This window comes from Mobula hypostoma, chromosome 10 (assembly GCF_963921235.1).
Source record: "Mobula hypostoma chromosome 10, sMobHyp1.1, whole genome shotgun sequence".
NCBI classification, from domain to species: domain Eukaryota; kingdom Metazoa; phylum Chordata; class Chondrichthyes; order Myliobatiformes; family Myliobatidae; genus Mobula; species Mobula hypostoma.
The window spans coordinates 27,632,350-27,649,375 of record NC_086106.1 but is presented as its reverse complement, the minus strand read 5'-3'; the positions used below and the strand labels follow the sequence as shown (position 1 = coordinate 27,649,375).

Here is a 17,026-nt window from a genome sequence, read left to right as displayed (position 1 = left end):
GAGGGAGCAAAATGGGAGTGGGGAACAGTGAAGTTGGGGGCGAGGGGTCATTACCAGAAGCAGGAGAAATTGTATCATCAGGTTGGAGGCTACCCAGACGGAATAAGGAGTTGTTCCTCCAATCTGAGTGTGGCCTCATCGCGGCAGTAGAGGTGGCCATGGACTGACATGTTGGAATGGGAATAGGAAGTAGTATTAAAATTGGGGGCCACCAGGAGAAGTGCCACACCTGCACTTGGATCTCCTCCCTCACTACCAATCGGGGCCCAAACGGTCCTTCCAGGTGAGGCGACATTTCACCTGTGAGTCTGTTGGGGTCATCTGTTGTATCCGGTGCTCCTGGTGTGGCTTCCTGTATATCGGAGAGACCCGGCCCAGTTTGGGAAACTGCTTCAACGAGCACCTACAGTCCATCCACCAGAGAAAAACGGGACCTCCCGGTGGCCACCAATTGACCTGGATGAGGAAGTGGAGGGATGGGTTAGTAAATCTGCTGATGACACAAAGGTTGGAGGTGTTGTGGATAGTGTGGAGGGCTGTCAGAAGTTACAGCGGGACATTGATAGGATGCAAAACTGGGCTGAGAAGTGGCACCCTACCTGGGTCACCTTCTTAATGGCTCTGGTCCAGGGCTCCAGCCAGCATTGTTCAATGGTCTTTGCCCCCAGACCCGTGCCTTTGTTTTTTTCAATTCGGTCTGGTTCAAACCAGTTAAGGTAGCTGACCCAGGCACTGAGGTTGTAATGAGGGTGTAGATTTCTTCTCCAAGTCTGCCACTTTACATTATAAATAGCTGCTTGTCTGAGAGTGGTCCCGGGTTAGCCGGTCGTTAGCTGAAACTCCTTGCGTCCACATTCAATTGCTGTGATTAAATAATCCCAGAGCTAGAATCGAAGAGTTCACAAAATGGAGGGTGGGCAAGGACAGTCTCACAAAATGGCCACCTCCACCTCCTTTCAGCATGTGGCAAGAACAAAGACAGTTTGTTTGCCTACTTGCACTGCCCTTGATTCATTTGAATTCACTGATTTGTAGACTGTTGTTCTTTTTGGCCAACACTATTAATTTTTAATTATTAATGTTGCAGGTTAAGCATTCCCTGAGCTCTGTGATGGACTCCAATCTTGATCAAGAGGTGAAGGAGGATCTTCTTTATGATACACTCTGCATGATTAACCTTGCAGCTTGTGGCCGGCAGAAAGACTTGGAGGAAGAGAGGCCGCGAAAGAAGGAACAGCTGCCTAAGATCTGGTGGTCGCGGGAGTACAGGTGACTGAAAGACTGAAGAGTGCCACGTTGGGCAACATTAATTAATGAATATTCCTGCTCTCAAATTCAGCTGCACACACAAAGTGCTGGAGGAACTCAGCAGGCCAGGCAGCACCCATTTAGAACAGAGATGACGAGAAGTTTCTTTCGCCAGAGGGTGGTGAATCTGTGGAATTCATCGCCACAGATGGGAGTGGAGGCCAAGTCATCGGGTATATTTAAGGCAGAGGTTGATAGATCCTTGATTAGTCAGGGCATGAGGGGTTATGGGGAGAAGGCAGGAGATTGAGGCTGAGATGGGAAGGGATCAGTCGTGATCAAATGGCAAAGCAGCTTCGATGGGCCAAATGGCCTAATTCTGCTCCTCTTACGGAAATGAACAAACAGTCGCCATTTTGGGCCGAGACCCTTCTTCAGGACTGGAAAGGAATAAAAAGGTGTGGGGAGGGAGGGGAAGGAGGATAGCTAGAAGGTGATAGGTAAAGCCAGGTGGGTGGGAAAGGTGAAGGGTTGGAGAGGAAGTAATCTGATAGGAGAGGAGAGTGGACCGTGGGAGAAAGGGAAGGAGGAGGAGTGCCCAGGGGAAGGTGATCGGCAGGTGAGAAGAGGTGAGAGGCCAGAGTGGGAAACAGAAGCAGAGGGAAAGGGGAAGGACTATTTCCCCAGAAGGGGAAGCCGATGTATGCGTTCAGAATAAAGAAGTGGGCAGGAAAATCATTGAAGACTGTACCCACCCTGCAAACTCACTTTTCCAAAAGCTCCCTTCGGGAAAGCACCTTGGGTTTCTGAAAACAAGAGACCTCATGCCATCTCAAAAGATTTTTTCCCCTCAGGCAGTTCATCTGATCAACCATCCTAGTTACTCCCCCACCGACCCCCAACCCCCTCTAACTATTACCCTGTCACTGCACTGAACTGTAAACACTATAAACCACATACGCTGATACGCTGTCTACTTTGTAAATCCATACTGGGTATTTATATATTTATGCACATTATGTTCCATATCCAAACTTTAACCTCTGGCTTACCTTTGTCAACTTCCTTATTCTTTAATGGAGTGTCTTGGCCAGAAACATTGACTGTTTATTCCTTTCCGTAGATACGGCCTGACCTGCTGAGTTCCTCCAGCATTTTGTGTCTGTTACTTTGGATTTCCAGCACCTGCGGAATCTCTTTTCTTTATTCTGTATAATTGCTGTACATTGTTGGATTTTGTCGCCTGTCATTTCCCTGACCAACACCACGCAGTGAATTCCAAATACGTGCAAACTTATCTGGTGCATAAAGTTGATCCTCGATCTTAATGTTAGCCTCTCCTATCCTTCTATAAACGCTTCCCCTCCAAAGTATCGCTGCTATTCCCTGCACATTTTAAAGTTCCACATTTTCCCACTGCTCAGGCAGAGCCGCCGAGCACCTCTGTGCCATCCGCCACCAGCGTGACATTCTGCTGGCCAAAGATTTTAATTCTGATTCCCATTCCCACGTGTCGGTCCACGGCCTCCTCGTGCCAAGGTGAGTCCACCCTCAGGGTGGAGGAGTAACACCTTATATTGTGTCTGGGTAGCCTCCAACGTGACAGTATGAATATCGATTTCTCCTTCTGGAAAACAAATTTCAACCCTCCCCCCCATTCTTCACTATTCCTTCCTCCATTCTTTTCTTCTCACGTGCCTATTACATCCTTCTGTGTCCCCTGCTCCTTCCCTTTCTCCTGTTGTCCACTCTGCTCTCCTATCAGATTCTTTCCTCTCCTGCCCTTGACCTTTCCCACCCACCTGGCTTCACCTATCACCTCCCAGCTATCCTCCTTCTCCTCCCCTCACCTTCTTATTCAGGCATCTTCCCCTTCCTTTCCAGTCCCGATGAACGGTCTCAGCCCGAAATGTCGACTGTCTATTCCCTTCCACAGATGCTGCCTGACCTGCTGAGTTCCTCCAGCATTTTGGATTTCCAGCAACTGCAGACTTTCTTGTGTCAGAAGTTCCTCCTGCTGCTTAGAGCTGCAACAAAGGGGAAAGGAGATGGATTCAGCAGGCAGGCAGAGGTGGAGTGAGGACTGTGGGCTAGACTGCGCTCGAGAGGACTAGAACATATCACCAAGGAAGTAATGCTGAGGCTTTATAAGGCACTGGTCAGACCGCACTTGGAGCATTGTGAGCAGTTCTGGGTGGCGGGTGGAGTTACGTTTCTACCAAAGGAGGTGTAAGGTGCCCCTTCCCCCCTCTAGCCTGCAGGTCACCCTTGGACAAGATATAGCACCTGGTTAGCCCACTGATCAGGGAGTAGGTGGTGGATAGTCGTATGAGCAGCCGGTGCAGATCGCAAGTCCTGGTTATGTGACCACTGACGCCAGGCAGACAATCTCTGAAGAGTATTGATAATGACTGGGGTCACCCGTCTTTTAAAGACACTGGCCCAGAAGAAGGCAATGGCAGACCACTTCTGTAGATAACTTTGCCAAGAGCAATCAATAGACAATAGGTGCAGGAGTAGGCCATTCAGCCCTTCGAGCCAGCACCACCATTCACTTTGATCATGGCTGATCATTCACAATCAGTACCCTGTTCCTGCCTTCTCCCCATATCCCTTGACTCCACTATCATTAAGAGCTCTATCTAGCTCTTTCTTGAAAGCATCCAGAGAATTGGCCTCCACTGCCTTCTGAGGCAGAGCATTCCACAGATCCACAACTCTCTGGGTGAAAAAGTTTATCCTCAACTCCGTTCGATGTGGCCTACCCCTTATTCTCAAATTGTGGCCTCTGGTTCTGGACTCCCCAACATCGGGAACATGTTTCCTGCCTCTAGCGTGTCCAATCCCTTAATAATCTTGTATGTTTCAATCAGATCCCCTCTCATCCTTCTGAATTTCAGTGTATACAAGCCCAGTCGCTCCAATTTTTCACCATATGACAGTCCCGCCATCCCGGGAATTAACCGCGTGAACCTCGACTACACTCCCTCAATAGCAACAATGTCCTTCCTCAAATTTGGAGACCAAAACTGTACATGATACTCCAAGTGTGGTCTCACCAGGGCCCTGTACAACTGCAGAAGGACCTCTTTGCTCCTATACTCAACTCAACTCCCCTTGTTAAGCCATTAGCTTTCTTCACTGCCTGCTGTACCTGCATGCTTACTTTCAGTGACTGATGAACAAGGACACCAAGATCTCGTTATACTCCCCCTTTCCTAACTTGACACCATTCAAATAGTAATCTGTCTTCCTGTTCTTGCCACCAAAGTGGATAACCTCACATTTATCCGCATTAAACTGCATTTGCCCACTCACCCAACCTGTCCAAGTCATCCTGCATTATCTCAACATCCTCCGCACATTTCATACTGCCACCCAGCTTTGTGTCATCTGCAAATTTGCTAATGTTACTTTTAATCCCTTCATCTAAATCATTAATGTATATTGTAAATAGCTGCGGTCCCAGCACCGAGCCTTGTGGTACCCCACTAGTCACCGCCTGCCATTCTGAAAGGGACCCATTAATCCCTACTCTTTGGTTCCTGTCTGCCAACCAATTTTCTATCCCTGTCAGTACCCTACCCCCAATACCATGTGCTCTGATTTTGCCCACTAATCTCCTATGTGGGACCTTATCAAAGGCTTTCTGAAAGTCCAGGTACACTGGCTCTCCCTTCTCCATTTTCATAGTTGCATCCTCAAAAAATTCCAGAAGATTAGTCAAGCATGATTTCCCCTTCGTAAATCCATGCTGACTCGGACCGATCCTGTTACTGCTATCCAAATGTGCCGCTATTTCATCCTTTATAATGGACTCCAGCATCTTTCCCACCACTGATGTCAGGCTAACTGGTCTATAATTCCCTGTTTTCTCTCTCCCTCCTTTCTTAAAGAGTGGAATAACATTAGCTACCCTCCAGTCCTCAGGAACTGATCCTGAATCTATAGAACATTGGAAAATAATTACCAATGCATCCAAGATTTCTAGAGCCACCTCAAGTACCGTGGGGTACAGACCATCAGGCCCTGGGGATTTACCATCCTTCAGTCCCATCAGTCTATCCAATACCATTTTCTGCCTAATGTGAATCTCCTTCAGTTCCTCCGCTACCCTAGGTCCTCTGGCCACTATTACATCTGGGAGATTGTTTGTGTCTTCCCCAGTGAAGACAGATCCAAAGTACCTGTTCAACTCGTCTGCAATTTCCTTGTTCCCCATAATAAATTCACCCGTTTCTGTCTTCAAGGGCCCAACTTTGGTCTTAACTAATTTTTTCCTCTTCACATACCTAAAGAAGCTTTTATTATCCTCCTTTCTATTCTTGGCTAGCTTGCCTTCGTATCTCATCTTTTTTCCCCATATTGCCTTTTAAGTTATCCTCTGTTGCTCTTTAAAAGTCTCCCAATCCTCTGGCTTCCCGCTCATCTTTGCTATGTTATACTTCTTCTCTTTTATTTTTATACTATGCTTGACTTCCCTTGTCATCCATGGTCGTCCCTTACTCCCCTTAGAATCTTTCTTCCTCTTTGGAATGAACTGATCCTGCACCTTCCCAGAAGTACCTGCCATTGTTGTTCCACTGTCATCCCTGCTCGGGTATCTTTCCAGTCAACTTTTGCCAGCTCCTCCCTCATGGCTCCATAGTCCCCTTTGTTCAACTGCAATACTTGACACTTCCGATTTTCCCTTCTCCCTCTCAAATTGTATTTGAAAACTTATCATATTATGGTCACTACCTCCTAGTGGCTTCTTTACCTCGAGTTCCCTTATCAAATCCGGTTCATTACACAACACTAAATCCAGAATTGCCTTCTCCCTGGTAGGTTCCAGTACAAGCTACTCTCGGAATCCATCTCAGAGGCACTCCACAAACTCCCTTTCTTGGGGTCTGGACCAACCTGATTTTCCCAGTCTACCTGCGTGTTGAAATCCCCCATGACAACCGTAGCATTACCTTTGCGACATGCCAATTTTAACTCTTGATTCAACTTGCACCCTATATCCAGGCTACTGTTTGGGGCCCTGTAGATAACTCCCATTAAGGTCTTTTTGCCCTTACAATTTCTCAGTTCTATCCAGACTGACTCTACATCTCCTGATTCTGTGTCGCCCTTTGCAAGGGACTGAATTTCATTCCTCGCCAACAGAGCCACCCCACCCCCTCTGCCCACCTGTCTGTTCTTTTGATAGGACGTATACCCTTGAATATTTATTTCCCAGCCCTGGTCCTTTTGCAGCCATGTCTCTGTTATTCCTACAACATCATACTTGCCAATTTCCAACTGAGCCTCAAGCTCATCCACTTTATTTCTTATACTCCGTGCATGGATATATAATACTTTTAATCCATTAGAGTACTCCCCTCACCTTTCACATCGATTCCTATTGCACTTGGCCATACTCTCCGATCCCTTCCTGAGCTTTCTGCCCCGTTAATTCTGTTGTCTTTCTTAACTTTCCTTATTCTCTCTTTCCCTTTAACTCCATCCTTATATTTCCTCTCTTCCCCCCCCCCCACTATTAAGTTTAAACACACCAGTGTAGCAGTGGCAAACCTGCCTGCCAGAATGCTGCTCCCCCGCCTGTTAAGGTGCAACCCGTCCCTTTTGTACAATTCATCCTTGCCCCAAAACAGATCGCAGTGGTCTAAGAATCTAAATCCCTGCTTCCCATGGGGCCATGGCCCAATCATGGCCATGGGACCAAGATCGCCCATGTCATACAGCACGGCACATAATGATGATGTCATGTGACCCTGCACATAATGATAGAAACGTAGAAACGTACAGCTCAATACAGGCCCTTTGGCTCACAGAGCTGTGCCGAACCTCGGGTTACCCATAGCCCTCCATTTTTCTGAGCTCCATGTACCTATCCAGGAGTCTTTTAAAAGACCCTATCATATCCGCCTCCACCACCGTTGCCGGCAGCCCATTCCACGCACTCACCACTCTCTGTATAAAAAAACTTACCCTGACATCTCCTCTGTATCTACTTCCAAGGACCTTAAAACTGTGCCCTCTCGTGCTAACCATTTCAGCCCTTTAACATCAAAAAAAAGATGGGCTGGCATTGGAGAAAGTCCAGAGGAGGTTCAAAAGAATGATCCTGGGAATGAAAGGGTTAAGTTTTGAGGAGCGTTTGATGGCCCTGGGCCTGTACTTGCTGGAGTTTAGAAAAATGTGGGAGGATCACATTGAAATCTATCAAATATTGAAAGGCCTAGGCAGAGTGGATGTAGAAAGGCCGTTTCTTTCTGTACGGGAATCTAAAACCAGAGGACACAGCCTGAGAATACAAGAATGTCCCTTTTCGAACAGAGACAAGGAGAGATTTCTACAGTCGGGGGTGGTGAATCTGTGGAAATAATTGCAAAATATGGCTGTGGAGGCCACGTCATTGGGTAAGTGGAGGTTGATAGGTTCTTGTTTAGTAAGGGGGGGTCAAAGGTTATGGAGAGAAGGCTGGAGAAAGAAAATATCTCAGCCGTGATGGAATTCTGGAGCAGGCTCGATGGGCTGAATGGCCTCATTTTGCTCCTGTGTTTTCTGGTCTTATGGCAAGAGATCGATTTTCAAAAGGAATAACTGACACCTCCTCTTTGCTTTCATATTAGAGCTGACGAGACACGAAACAACCAGGCTACCTGGGTGGAACAGGTGGAAAAGTACGAAGACGAAAACATGGAGAACTTCAAAAGGATCTACCCGAGCTCCACTTCAGAAAAATACGAGAAGTTCTTGGAAACAGTTGACTCCAAGGCTCGGGAAGAATATGTCAGGCAGGTTTACACTGCCCCCTCCCTCCCTCTCCAGTGTCCCACAGCCACCCAGTGTCCCATCACCTGTCAAACGGTGAAAGGCCTCGAAAGAGTGGATGTGGGAGATGCTTCCTATGGAGGGAGAGTCTTGGACCAGGGAACACAGCCTCAGAACAGAAGCGGAGGAGTGTCCTCTTAGAAAGGAGGAGAGGAGGAATTTCTTTAGCCAGAGAGTGGTGAATCCGTGGAATTTGCTCCACAGGTGGCTGTGGAGGCCAAGTCATTGGGTATATTTAAAACAGATGCTGATAGATTCTTGATTGGTCAGGGCATGAAGCGATAAGGGGAGAAGGTAGGAGATTGCGGCTGAGAGGGAAAATGGATCAGCCATGATGAAATGGCAGAGCAGACTTGATGGGCCAAATGGCCTAATTCTGATCTGCATCTTATGGTCTTAACCACATTCTCTACTACCCCTCTATAATCCCTCCCCAATCCTTTCACCTTCTTTCTAATCCCACACCACTTCCCCACTACCCACAACACAATTGTGTCGCGTTCTGGTTGCCTCATGATTGGAAAAGTGCAGAGGAGGTTTACCAGGATGCTGCCCAGATCAGAGAGCATGTCTTTATGGGAATGGGTGAATGAGTTAGGGCTTTTCTCCTTGGAGCGAAGGAGGGTGAGAGGTGACTTGATGAAGAAGATGAAAAGGGCATAGATCAAATGGGCAGTCAAGAGACTTTTTCCCAGGTTGGAAGTGGCTAATGGGGAAGGGGGGCATCATTTTAAGGTAATTGGAGGAAAGTATAGGGGGGATGTCAGAGGTAAATTCTTCACACAAAGAGTAGTGAGTGCATGGAACACCCTGCCAGGGGTGGTGGTAGAGGCAGATACATTAGGGACATTAAAGAGACTGTTAGTTGGGCACATGGATGATAGAAGAATGGAGGGCTCTGTGGAAGGGAAAGGTTAAATTGACCTTAAAGTAGGTTAAAGATTAGCACCACATCGTGGGGTGAAGGGCCTGTACTGTGCTGTCAGGTTCTATGTTCTGTCCCTCCACAGCTATATATTCTTACCATCATTAAGGACCCCCACCACCCAGGACATGCCCTCTTCTCATTGCTACCATCAGGGAGGAGGTACAGGAGCCTGAAGACCCACAGTCAACGATTCAGGAACAGCTTCTTCCCCTGTGCCACCGGATTTCAGAATGGACATTGAGCCCAGGAACACCACCTCACTGTTTCTTGCAGTCTTTTTGCACTACTCATTTAGTTTAATTTTTAGTATGTTTCCTATTGCAACTTACAGTGTTTTTATGTCGCAAGTTTCACAACAACTTTCCCAATATATGTCAATGATGTGAAACCTGATTCTGATCAAGTGTGGTGATTCATCACTGGTGATACGGAACAGAATCAGAATTTGGTTCATATCACTGGGATATGTCGTGAAACTTGTTGTTACGTGGTAGCAGTACAATGTAATACATAATAATCAAAACTGTGAATTACTGTTTATATATAATAGTTAAATTAATGAAGTAGTGCCAAAAGAGGGGGAGAAAAGTAGCGATCTCGTGTTCATGGTTTCATTGTCCATTCAGAAACCTGATGGCTGAGGGGAAGGAGCTGTTCCTGAGTTGTTGAGTTTGTGCCTTCAGGCTCCGGTACCTCCCCCCTGATGGTTGCAGTGAGAAGAGGGCATGTCCTGGGCGATGGGGGTCCTTGATGGTGGAGGCCGTCTTTTTGAGGCATCGCTCCTTGAAGATGCCCTGGATGCTGGGGAGGTTAGTGCTCATGATGGAGCTGACTGAGTTCACAACTTTCTGTAGCTCCTTTTGGTCCTGTGCAGTGCCCACCCACCCCCGCCACCATACCAGATGGTGATGCAGCCGATTAGAATGCTCTCCATGGTACATCTGTAGAGATTTGCAAGTGTCTTTGCAGACATACTAAATCACCTCAGCCTCCTCATGATGTATAGCCGATGTTGTGCCTTCTTTGCAACTGCATCGATATCCTCAGAGATGTTGACACCCAGGAACATGAAATTGCTCACTCTCTCCACTTCTGATCCCTCTGTGAGGACTGATGTGTGTTCCCTCGTCTTACCCTTTGAGGTCTGCAATCAGTTCTTTGGTCTTACTGACGTTGAGTGCAAGGTCAGGTACACTTCCCATTCCTATGTCAAAGAGCACCCCACCCCCCTCAATGTTAGACTCGCGGGTGATTCTTGCCCCCGGTACTGCTCCCTCTGGAACAGCTGAGCGTGCTGGCCCTACTGCGCATGAGGTTGGAACATTGAAGGGGTGGGAGAGGGCATTGTTAATATTGGTGCAATGGCTTGGTATTGAAAATCTCGCTATCTCTCCAGGCAGATGCACGGGGAAATTCAGCAGAGTCAGGAGCAGAAGGAAATGCTCCTCAAAGAACGGGGGTTCCCTGAAGAGAACCTGCAAGAAGAGTCCCAGTTGCAGGAGAATCCGACCCTGTTGATCTTGGTGTCACCAGAAGGACTGCAGACGTCATCATCCTCCACTCCTGTAAGAGTTACTCTTGGTTGACGTGCTAAGTCGCCTTAGGTGGGACTAATGATTTAATCTACGAGATGTAGATGATTTCAACTGAGCTGACATCTTGTGGATGATTTACAGCTCAGCTCAAAGCAACCCCTCAGCTAAGTCAAGATTAGGAATTAAATATCCAAGGATATCAGGTTAGGCAGGAAGGTAAGGGAGGTGGGGTAGCGCTGTAAGGAAGAGATCAGTGCGACAGTGAGAGACGGTATAAGATCTAAGGAGTGGAATGTTGAGTACATCTAGGTAGAGATTAGGAACAGTAAGGGAAAAAAAATCACTGGTGGGAGTTGTCGATCAGCCACCAAATAATAACATTACAGTGGCACAGGCAGTAAACAGAAATATTTCAGGCACGTAAGAATGGAACAGCAATTATCATGGGAGACTAACTTGCACATAGATTGGGTGATCAAGTTGGTTGAGACAGTCTTGTGGAGGACTTCATAGAACGCATAAATGATGGCTTTCTTGAACAGCGTGTTACTTAACCTACAAGAGAATGTGTTATCTTAGATCTGGTCCTGTGCAATGAGAAAGGTAAAATTAGTGATCTTGTAGTTAGGGATCCTCTTGGAAAGAGTGATCACAGTATGACTGAGTTTCCCATACAAATGGAGGGTGCAAAAGTAGTCTGGGAATACAGGCTATATGGTGGAGCAGTGGAAGTCTTTCTCAAAGAGATTTTTCACGGTGCTCAACAAAAGTATATTCCAGTTAAAAGCCAGGACAATAAGGGTGGGGAGAACCAGTCTTGGATAACTAAGGAAATTAAAGAAGGTGTCAAACAAAAGCATGTGAATAGAAAGCCTCCAAGAGCAGTGGGAAACTGGAAGACTGGGAAAATTTCAAACAGCAACAAAGACCCATCAAGCAACTAATAAAGAAAGGGAATAAGGAAAGAAAATAAACTAAAATTCTCTGGATTGTGGGCAGGTTCTGGTGGATTAAAAGACGGCGAATGTCACGCCACTGTTCAAAAAATGATGTAGGCAAAAGCAGGTAACTATAGGTCAGTTAGTTTAACATCTGTAGTTGGGAAAATGCTTGAAGCTATCATTAAAGAAGAAATAGCGAGGCATCTGGCAGGAAATGGATCCATCAGGCAGATGCAGCATGGATTCAGCAAGGGCAGATCCTGTTTGACAAAGTTACTGGAGTTCTTTGAGGATATAACAAGTGCAGTGGATAGAGGGGAACAGATAGATGTTATTTACTTGGATTTCTGGAATGTGTTTGATAAGGTGCTGCATAAAAGACTTATCCATAAGATAAGGATGCAAAGAGTTGGGGTGATGTATTAGCATGGATACAGGATTGGTTAACTGAAAGAAAGCAGAGTTGGGATACATGGGTGTTACTCTTTTTGGCAATCAGCGGTGAGCGGTGGTGCCGTACGGGTCGGTGCTGGGCCTGCAACTGTTCACGATATATATTAACGATCTCGAAGAGGGAACCGGGTGTAGTGTATCGCTTAAGTTTGCTGATGATACCAAATTGAGTGGAAAAGTAAATTGTGCAGAAGATACAGAGAGATATGTATAGATAGGTTAAGTGAGTGAGCAAGGGTCTGGCAGATGGAGTACAATGTTGGTAAGTGCGAGGTCATCCACTTTGGAAGGAAAAATGGAAGAGCAGGTTATTATTTAAACGGTAAAAATTTCTAGCATACTGCTGTGCTGAGGGACTTGGGAGTACTTGTGCATGAATCACAAAAGGTTGTTTTGCAGGTGCAGCAGGCTATCAAGAAAGCAAATGGAATACAGTATTGGCCTTCATTACCAGAGGGACTGAATTGAAGAGCAGGGAAGTTATGCTGCAACTGTACAGGGTACTGGTGAGGCTGCACCTGGAGTACTACATGCAGTTCTGGTCTCCATACTTGAGGAAGGATATACTGGCTTTGGAGGCAGTTTGATGGTCAGGTTGGGATTGGTGCGGGGAGAGTAGAGGGCAGTGCATTCAGTGGAGGAGTGAAGGAGTGATGAAGTCGATGTCCTGTCGGCAATTCGAGATGAGAAGATCCAGAGCAGGCAGAGAACCAGAGCGGGGAGTCCAAGGAGAGGAGGAGGTGAGTGAGGGTAATTTCAGAGATGTGAGAGCGAATCTTTTACACAGAGAGTGGTGGGTGCCTGCGGTGGCGGTAGAGATAGATACATTAGAGATTTTTAAGAGACATTTAGAGAGGCACATGAATGTGAGGAAGATGGGAGGATATGGACACTGTGTAGGCAGGAGAGATGAGCTTAGTTAGCTATTTGATTACTAATTTAATTGGTCTGGCACAACATTGAGGGCCGAAGGGCCTGTTCCTGTACTATACTGTTGTATGTTCTATTAAAGGACTCCTGCCCTCAGCTGCAGGGATATCTTTGAACGAACGTCTGAGGGTCACGCCAGTGGGTCTTTTCACTGGTTTAGCCTTCAGCCCAAGCGGGGCTTTGGTTCGGAGGTTGGGAACGCGAGCTGGCTTTCAAGTTAGCAACCAAACCTGTTGGTAGATGTTTGCCCTGGCCAGACAGCTTGGTGTCAGCGTGAGTGAGAGAGAGAGAGGATTCCAGTCTTTCTGCATGTAAGGATGTAATGCTGAGGCTTTATAAGGCAGTAGTGAGGCCTCACCTGGAGTCTTGTGTGCATTTTTGGGCCCCTTATCTCAGACAGGATGGACTGATATTGGATGTTTGAATAGGCAGCTCAGGCAACGCATCACCAAATAATTAGATAGGGCGTCAGAGGTTAAAGGAAAAATAGGTTTGAGAGGGAAATGCATCAGCCATGATGAAACAGCGGAGCAGACTCGATAGGCTGAAAGGCCTAACTCTGCTCCAATGTCTTCAGTTCTTCCGGTCTTTCATATGGAGACTGTCCTCCAGTCGGCTGAAGGAGTCTGTTAATGAGCTAGACCTGGAGGTCCTCCATTGGTTGGAATGGACCATGGATGTTGTGTCCCAGCTGTCTACATGATGTGCAAGCCAGGGAAGTACAACACGGAGAGCAAGTTGTTGCCCACGCAGCAGACGAGCTCTCTCCATTGCAGCTGATGAATGCAAAGGAATGGCAGAGATTGACAGTTTGGCATCAGCCCAAAGCGACTGGTCTTAAGGCGTCAGTAACCCACCTAGGTGCCTTCTCCTGGCAGTCGAAACTGTTCCGCCGGTCTTAGTAGCTCAGCCAGACGTGAAGGCCAGGAGCTGGACTTGGTTGTCAGAAGCCTGCCCTGCCGTGCAATGTGATCATGTCTGCTCTATGCTGACTACAATTCTTTTTTTCCTGTACTGGTTTACGTATTAATAAACAGCCAGTAGGTGGAGATTGTGTCTCTCTCAGCCTTTGGCAGTCCATCAGGGTCAAGCATATTTTGCTTCCAACCCACAACACACACACCAAGTGCTGGAGGAACTCAGCAGGTTAGGCAGCAACTCTGGTGAGGAATAAAGAGTCGATGTTTCAAACCAAGACCCCCTCATCAGGACTGGAAAGGAACTGGGAAGAAGCTAGAATAAGACTGAGAAGTGGTGGGAGCGTGGAGGGAAGGAGTACAAGCTGGCAGGTGATAGGTGAGACCAGGTAAGGGGGAAGATGGATAAAGTTAGAAGCTGGAAGGGTTTAGGTCAGGGGTTCCCAATATCATAAAACCACAAGATATGGGAGCAGAATTAGGCCATTAGTCTGCTCTGCATTTCATTATGGCTGATCCATTTTCCCTCTCAGCCCCAATCTCCTGCCTTCTCCCTTTATCCCTTCATGCCCTGACCGACCTCTGCCTTAAATATACAAAAATACTCGGCCTTCACGGCAGGCTGTGGCAATAAATGCCACAGATTCACCACTCTCTGGCTAAAGAACTTTCTTCTCATCTTCCTATTCATCTCTAAAAGGACACCTCGCTATTATGAGGCTGTCCTCTGGTCTTAGACTCCCTACCATAAGAAACATCCTTCAAAGTTGCTGGTGAACGCAGCAGGCCAAGCAGCATCTATAGGAAGAGGCGCAGTCGACGTTTCAGGCCGAGACCCTTCATCAGGACTAACTGAAGGAAGAGTGAGTAAGGGATTTGAAAGCTGGAGGGGGAGGGGGAGATGCAAAATGATAGGAGAAGACAGGAGGGGGAGGGATAGAGCCGAGAGCTGGACAGGTGATAGGCAAAAAGGGGATACGAGAGGATCATGGGACAGGAGGTCCGGGAAGAAAGACAAGGGGGTGGGGGGGTTGACCCAGAGGATGGGCAAGAGGTATATTCAGAGGGACAGAGGGAGAAAAAGGAGAGTGAGAGAAAGAATGTGTGCATAAGAATGAGTAACAGATGGGGTACGAGGGGGAGGTGGGGCCTTAGCGGAAGTTAGAGAAGTCGATGTTCATGCACACATTCTTTCTCTCACTCTCCTTTTTCTCCCTCTGTCCCTCTGAATATACCTCTTGCCCATCCTCTGGGTCAACCCCCCCCCCCTTGTCTTTCTTCCCGGACCTCCTGTCCCATGATCCTCTCGTATCCCCTTTTTGCCTATCACCTGTCCAGCTCTCGGCTCTATCCCTCCCCCTCCTGTCTTCTCCTATCATTTTGCATCTCCCCCTCCCCCTCCAGCTTTCAAATCCCTTACTCAATCTTCCTTCAGTTAGTCCTGACGAAGGGTCTCGGCCTGAAATGTCGACTGCGCCTCTTCCTATAGATGCTGCTTGGCCTGCTGCGTTCACCAGCAACTTTGATGTATGTTGCTTGAATTTCCAGCATCTGCAGAATTCCTGTTATAAGAAACATCCTCTCCACAGTCACTCTGAGACCCCTTGCTTAATTGTACTGGTCCATGGCAAGTAAAAGGTTGGGAACCCCTGGTAGAGGTGGAAGAGTTAAAGGGCCGAAGGAGGAGGAATCTGATGGGAGAGGAGAGTGGACCATGGGAGAAGGGGAATTAGGAAGGGAAGAGGGTGAAGATGGGAAGGTCTTCATTGAGTTCACAACATCCAATCTGCTCTGGTACCACAGTATTTATGTGGGCTGTCCTGCTGAGACTCTGGACAATGTTGGCCCCTCCAGGACATTGATAGTTGGGTCTTAAACAACTGTTGGGTCATTGAATATCAGGGGTAAGCAGTTAGATGCCCTCTTGCTGGAGATATCATTACCTGGTGTACTGGTGGCATGATAACTTGGCTTCCTGGTGTCTGGCTATAACACTGAAGAGTCCCAAGCCTACTGTCTCCCCTGTACCACTGGGACCTTTCTTCGCTGTCTGCTGTAGTAGTGAAATCTGCCCCAAAACCTTGTAAATTATAATTCTTTGAGGACAAAGAAATCTGGCTGTGGGAAACAAGCTTTGATTGTGTAGAGCTTTTCATTGATGGCATGAACTTCTATTTTTCCAACTACCGGTAATTTTTTCCCTCCTGCTTCCAATTCCCCATTCTGGCCTCTTTTCCACATCTCCCTATCACCTCCCCTGGTACCCCTCCTCCTTCCCTTTCTCCTGTGGTCCACTGTCCTCTCCTATCAGATTCCTCCTTCCCCAGCCCTTTTACCTTTTCCACCTATCACCTCCCAGCTTCTTACTTCATCCCGCTCCCCCACCCACCTAGCTCCACACATAATCTTCCAGCGAGTCCTCCTTCCCTTCTCCCCACCTTTTTCATTCTGGCTTCTTCCCCCTTCCCTTTCCAGTCCTGATGTAGGGTCTTGGCCCGGAAACGTCAACTGTTTATTCATTTCCGTAGATGCTGACTGACTTGCTGAGTTCCTCCAGTATTTTGTGTGTAGAATTCCATTTGCCTTTGCCATTATCCACATTACTCACAGCTAACTTTCTGTGACCCCCCCAGCTCTCCCTGTACAGTAACATTCTGTGATGTCACTCTCTCTCTCTCTCTGTTTAAAAGATATTTTTCTTTCTTACTCCTTTCACCATCATCATTATGTGTCATGCCGTATGATGTGGGCAATCATGGTCTTTGGCACTGTGGGCAATGGCAAACCTCTTCTGGGCCAGTGTCTTTACAAGACGGGTGACCCTAGCCATTATCAATACTCTTCAGAGACTGTCTGCCTGGCATCAGTGGTCGTATAACCAGGACTTGTGATATGCACCGGCTGTTCGTACAACCAACCACCACCTGCTTCTGTGGTTTCATGTGACCCTGATCAGGAGGGCTAAGCAGATGCTATTCCTTGCCCAAGGGTGACCTGCAGACGAGTGGAGGGAAGGATCACCTTACACCTCCTTTGGTAGAGATGTATCTCCACCCCACCACCCAGCTACACCTTTAACCACACATTATAGTCCAGCTCCCCTGTGGCGTTTACCCTTCAGGGAAATATCTAAAATAACTCACACAAAATGCTGGAGGAACTCAGTAGGCCAGGCTACAGTGAATTCCAAATCACAACTGTCCATGTTAAAAAGAAATTACTTCATTGCCCCTCTGACCCAGGCCTAGGCTG

The 17,026-nt window shown here is 47.3% G+C and overlaps 1 protein-coding gene across 1 annotated transcript in view; it reads left to right on the top strand.

Annotated features, from left to right (window-relative positions):
• The window catches only part of LOC134352463 (probable beta-tubulin polyglutamylase), a 104,484-nt gene that overhangs the window by 71,022 nt on the left and 16,436 nt on the right, over positions 1 to 17,026 (top strand). Inside the window, exons 9-11 of the mRNA XM_063059743.1 lie at positions 1,088 to 1,269; positions 7,869 to 8,033; positions 10,395 to 10,563. Of these exons, the coding sequence (XP_062915813.1) occupies positions 1,088 to 1,269; positions 7,869 to 8,033; positions 10,395 to 10,563 (516 nt within the window). The remainder of the gene's footprint in view (positions 1 to 1,087; positions 1,270 to 7,868; positions 8,034 to 10,394; positions 10,564 to 17,026) is intronic.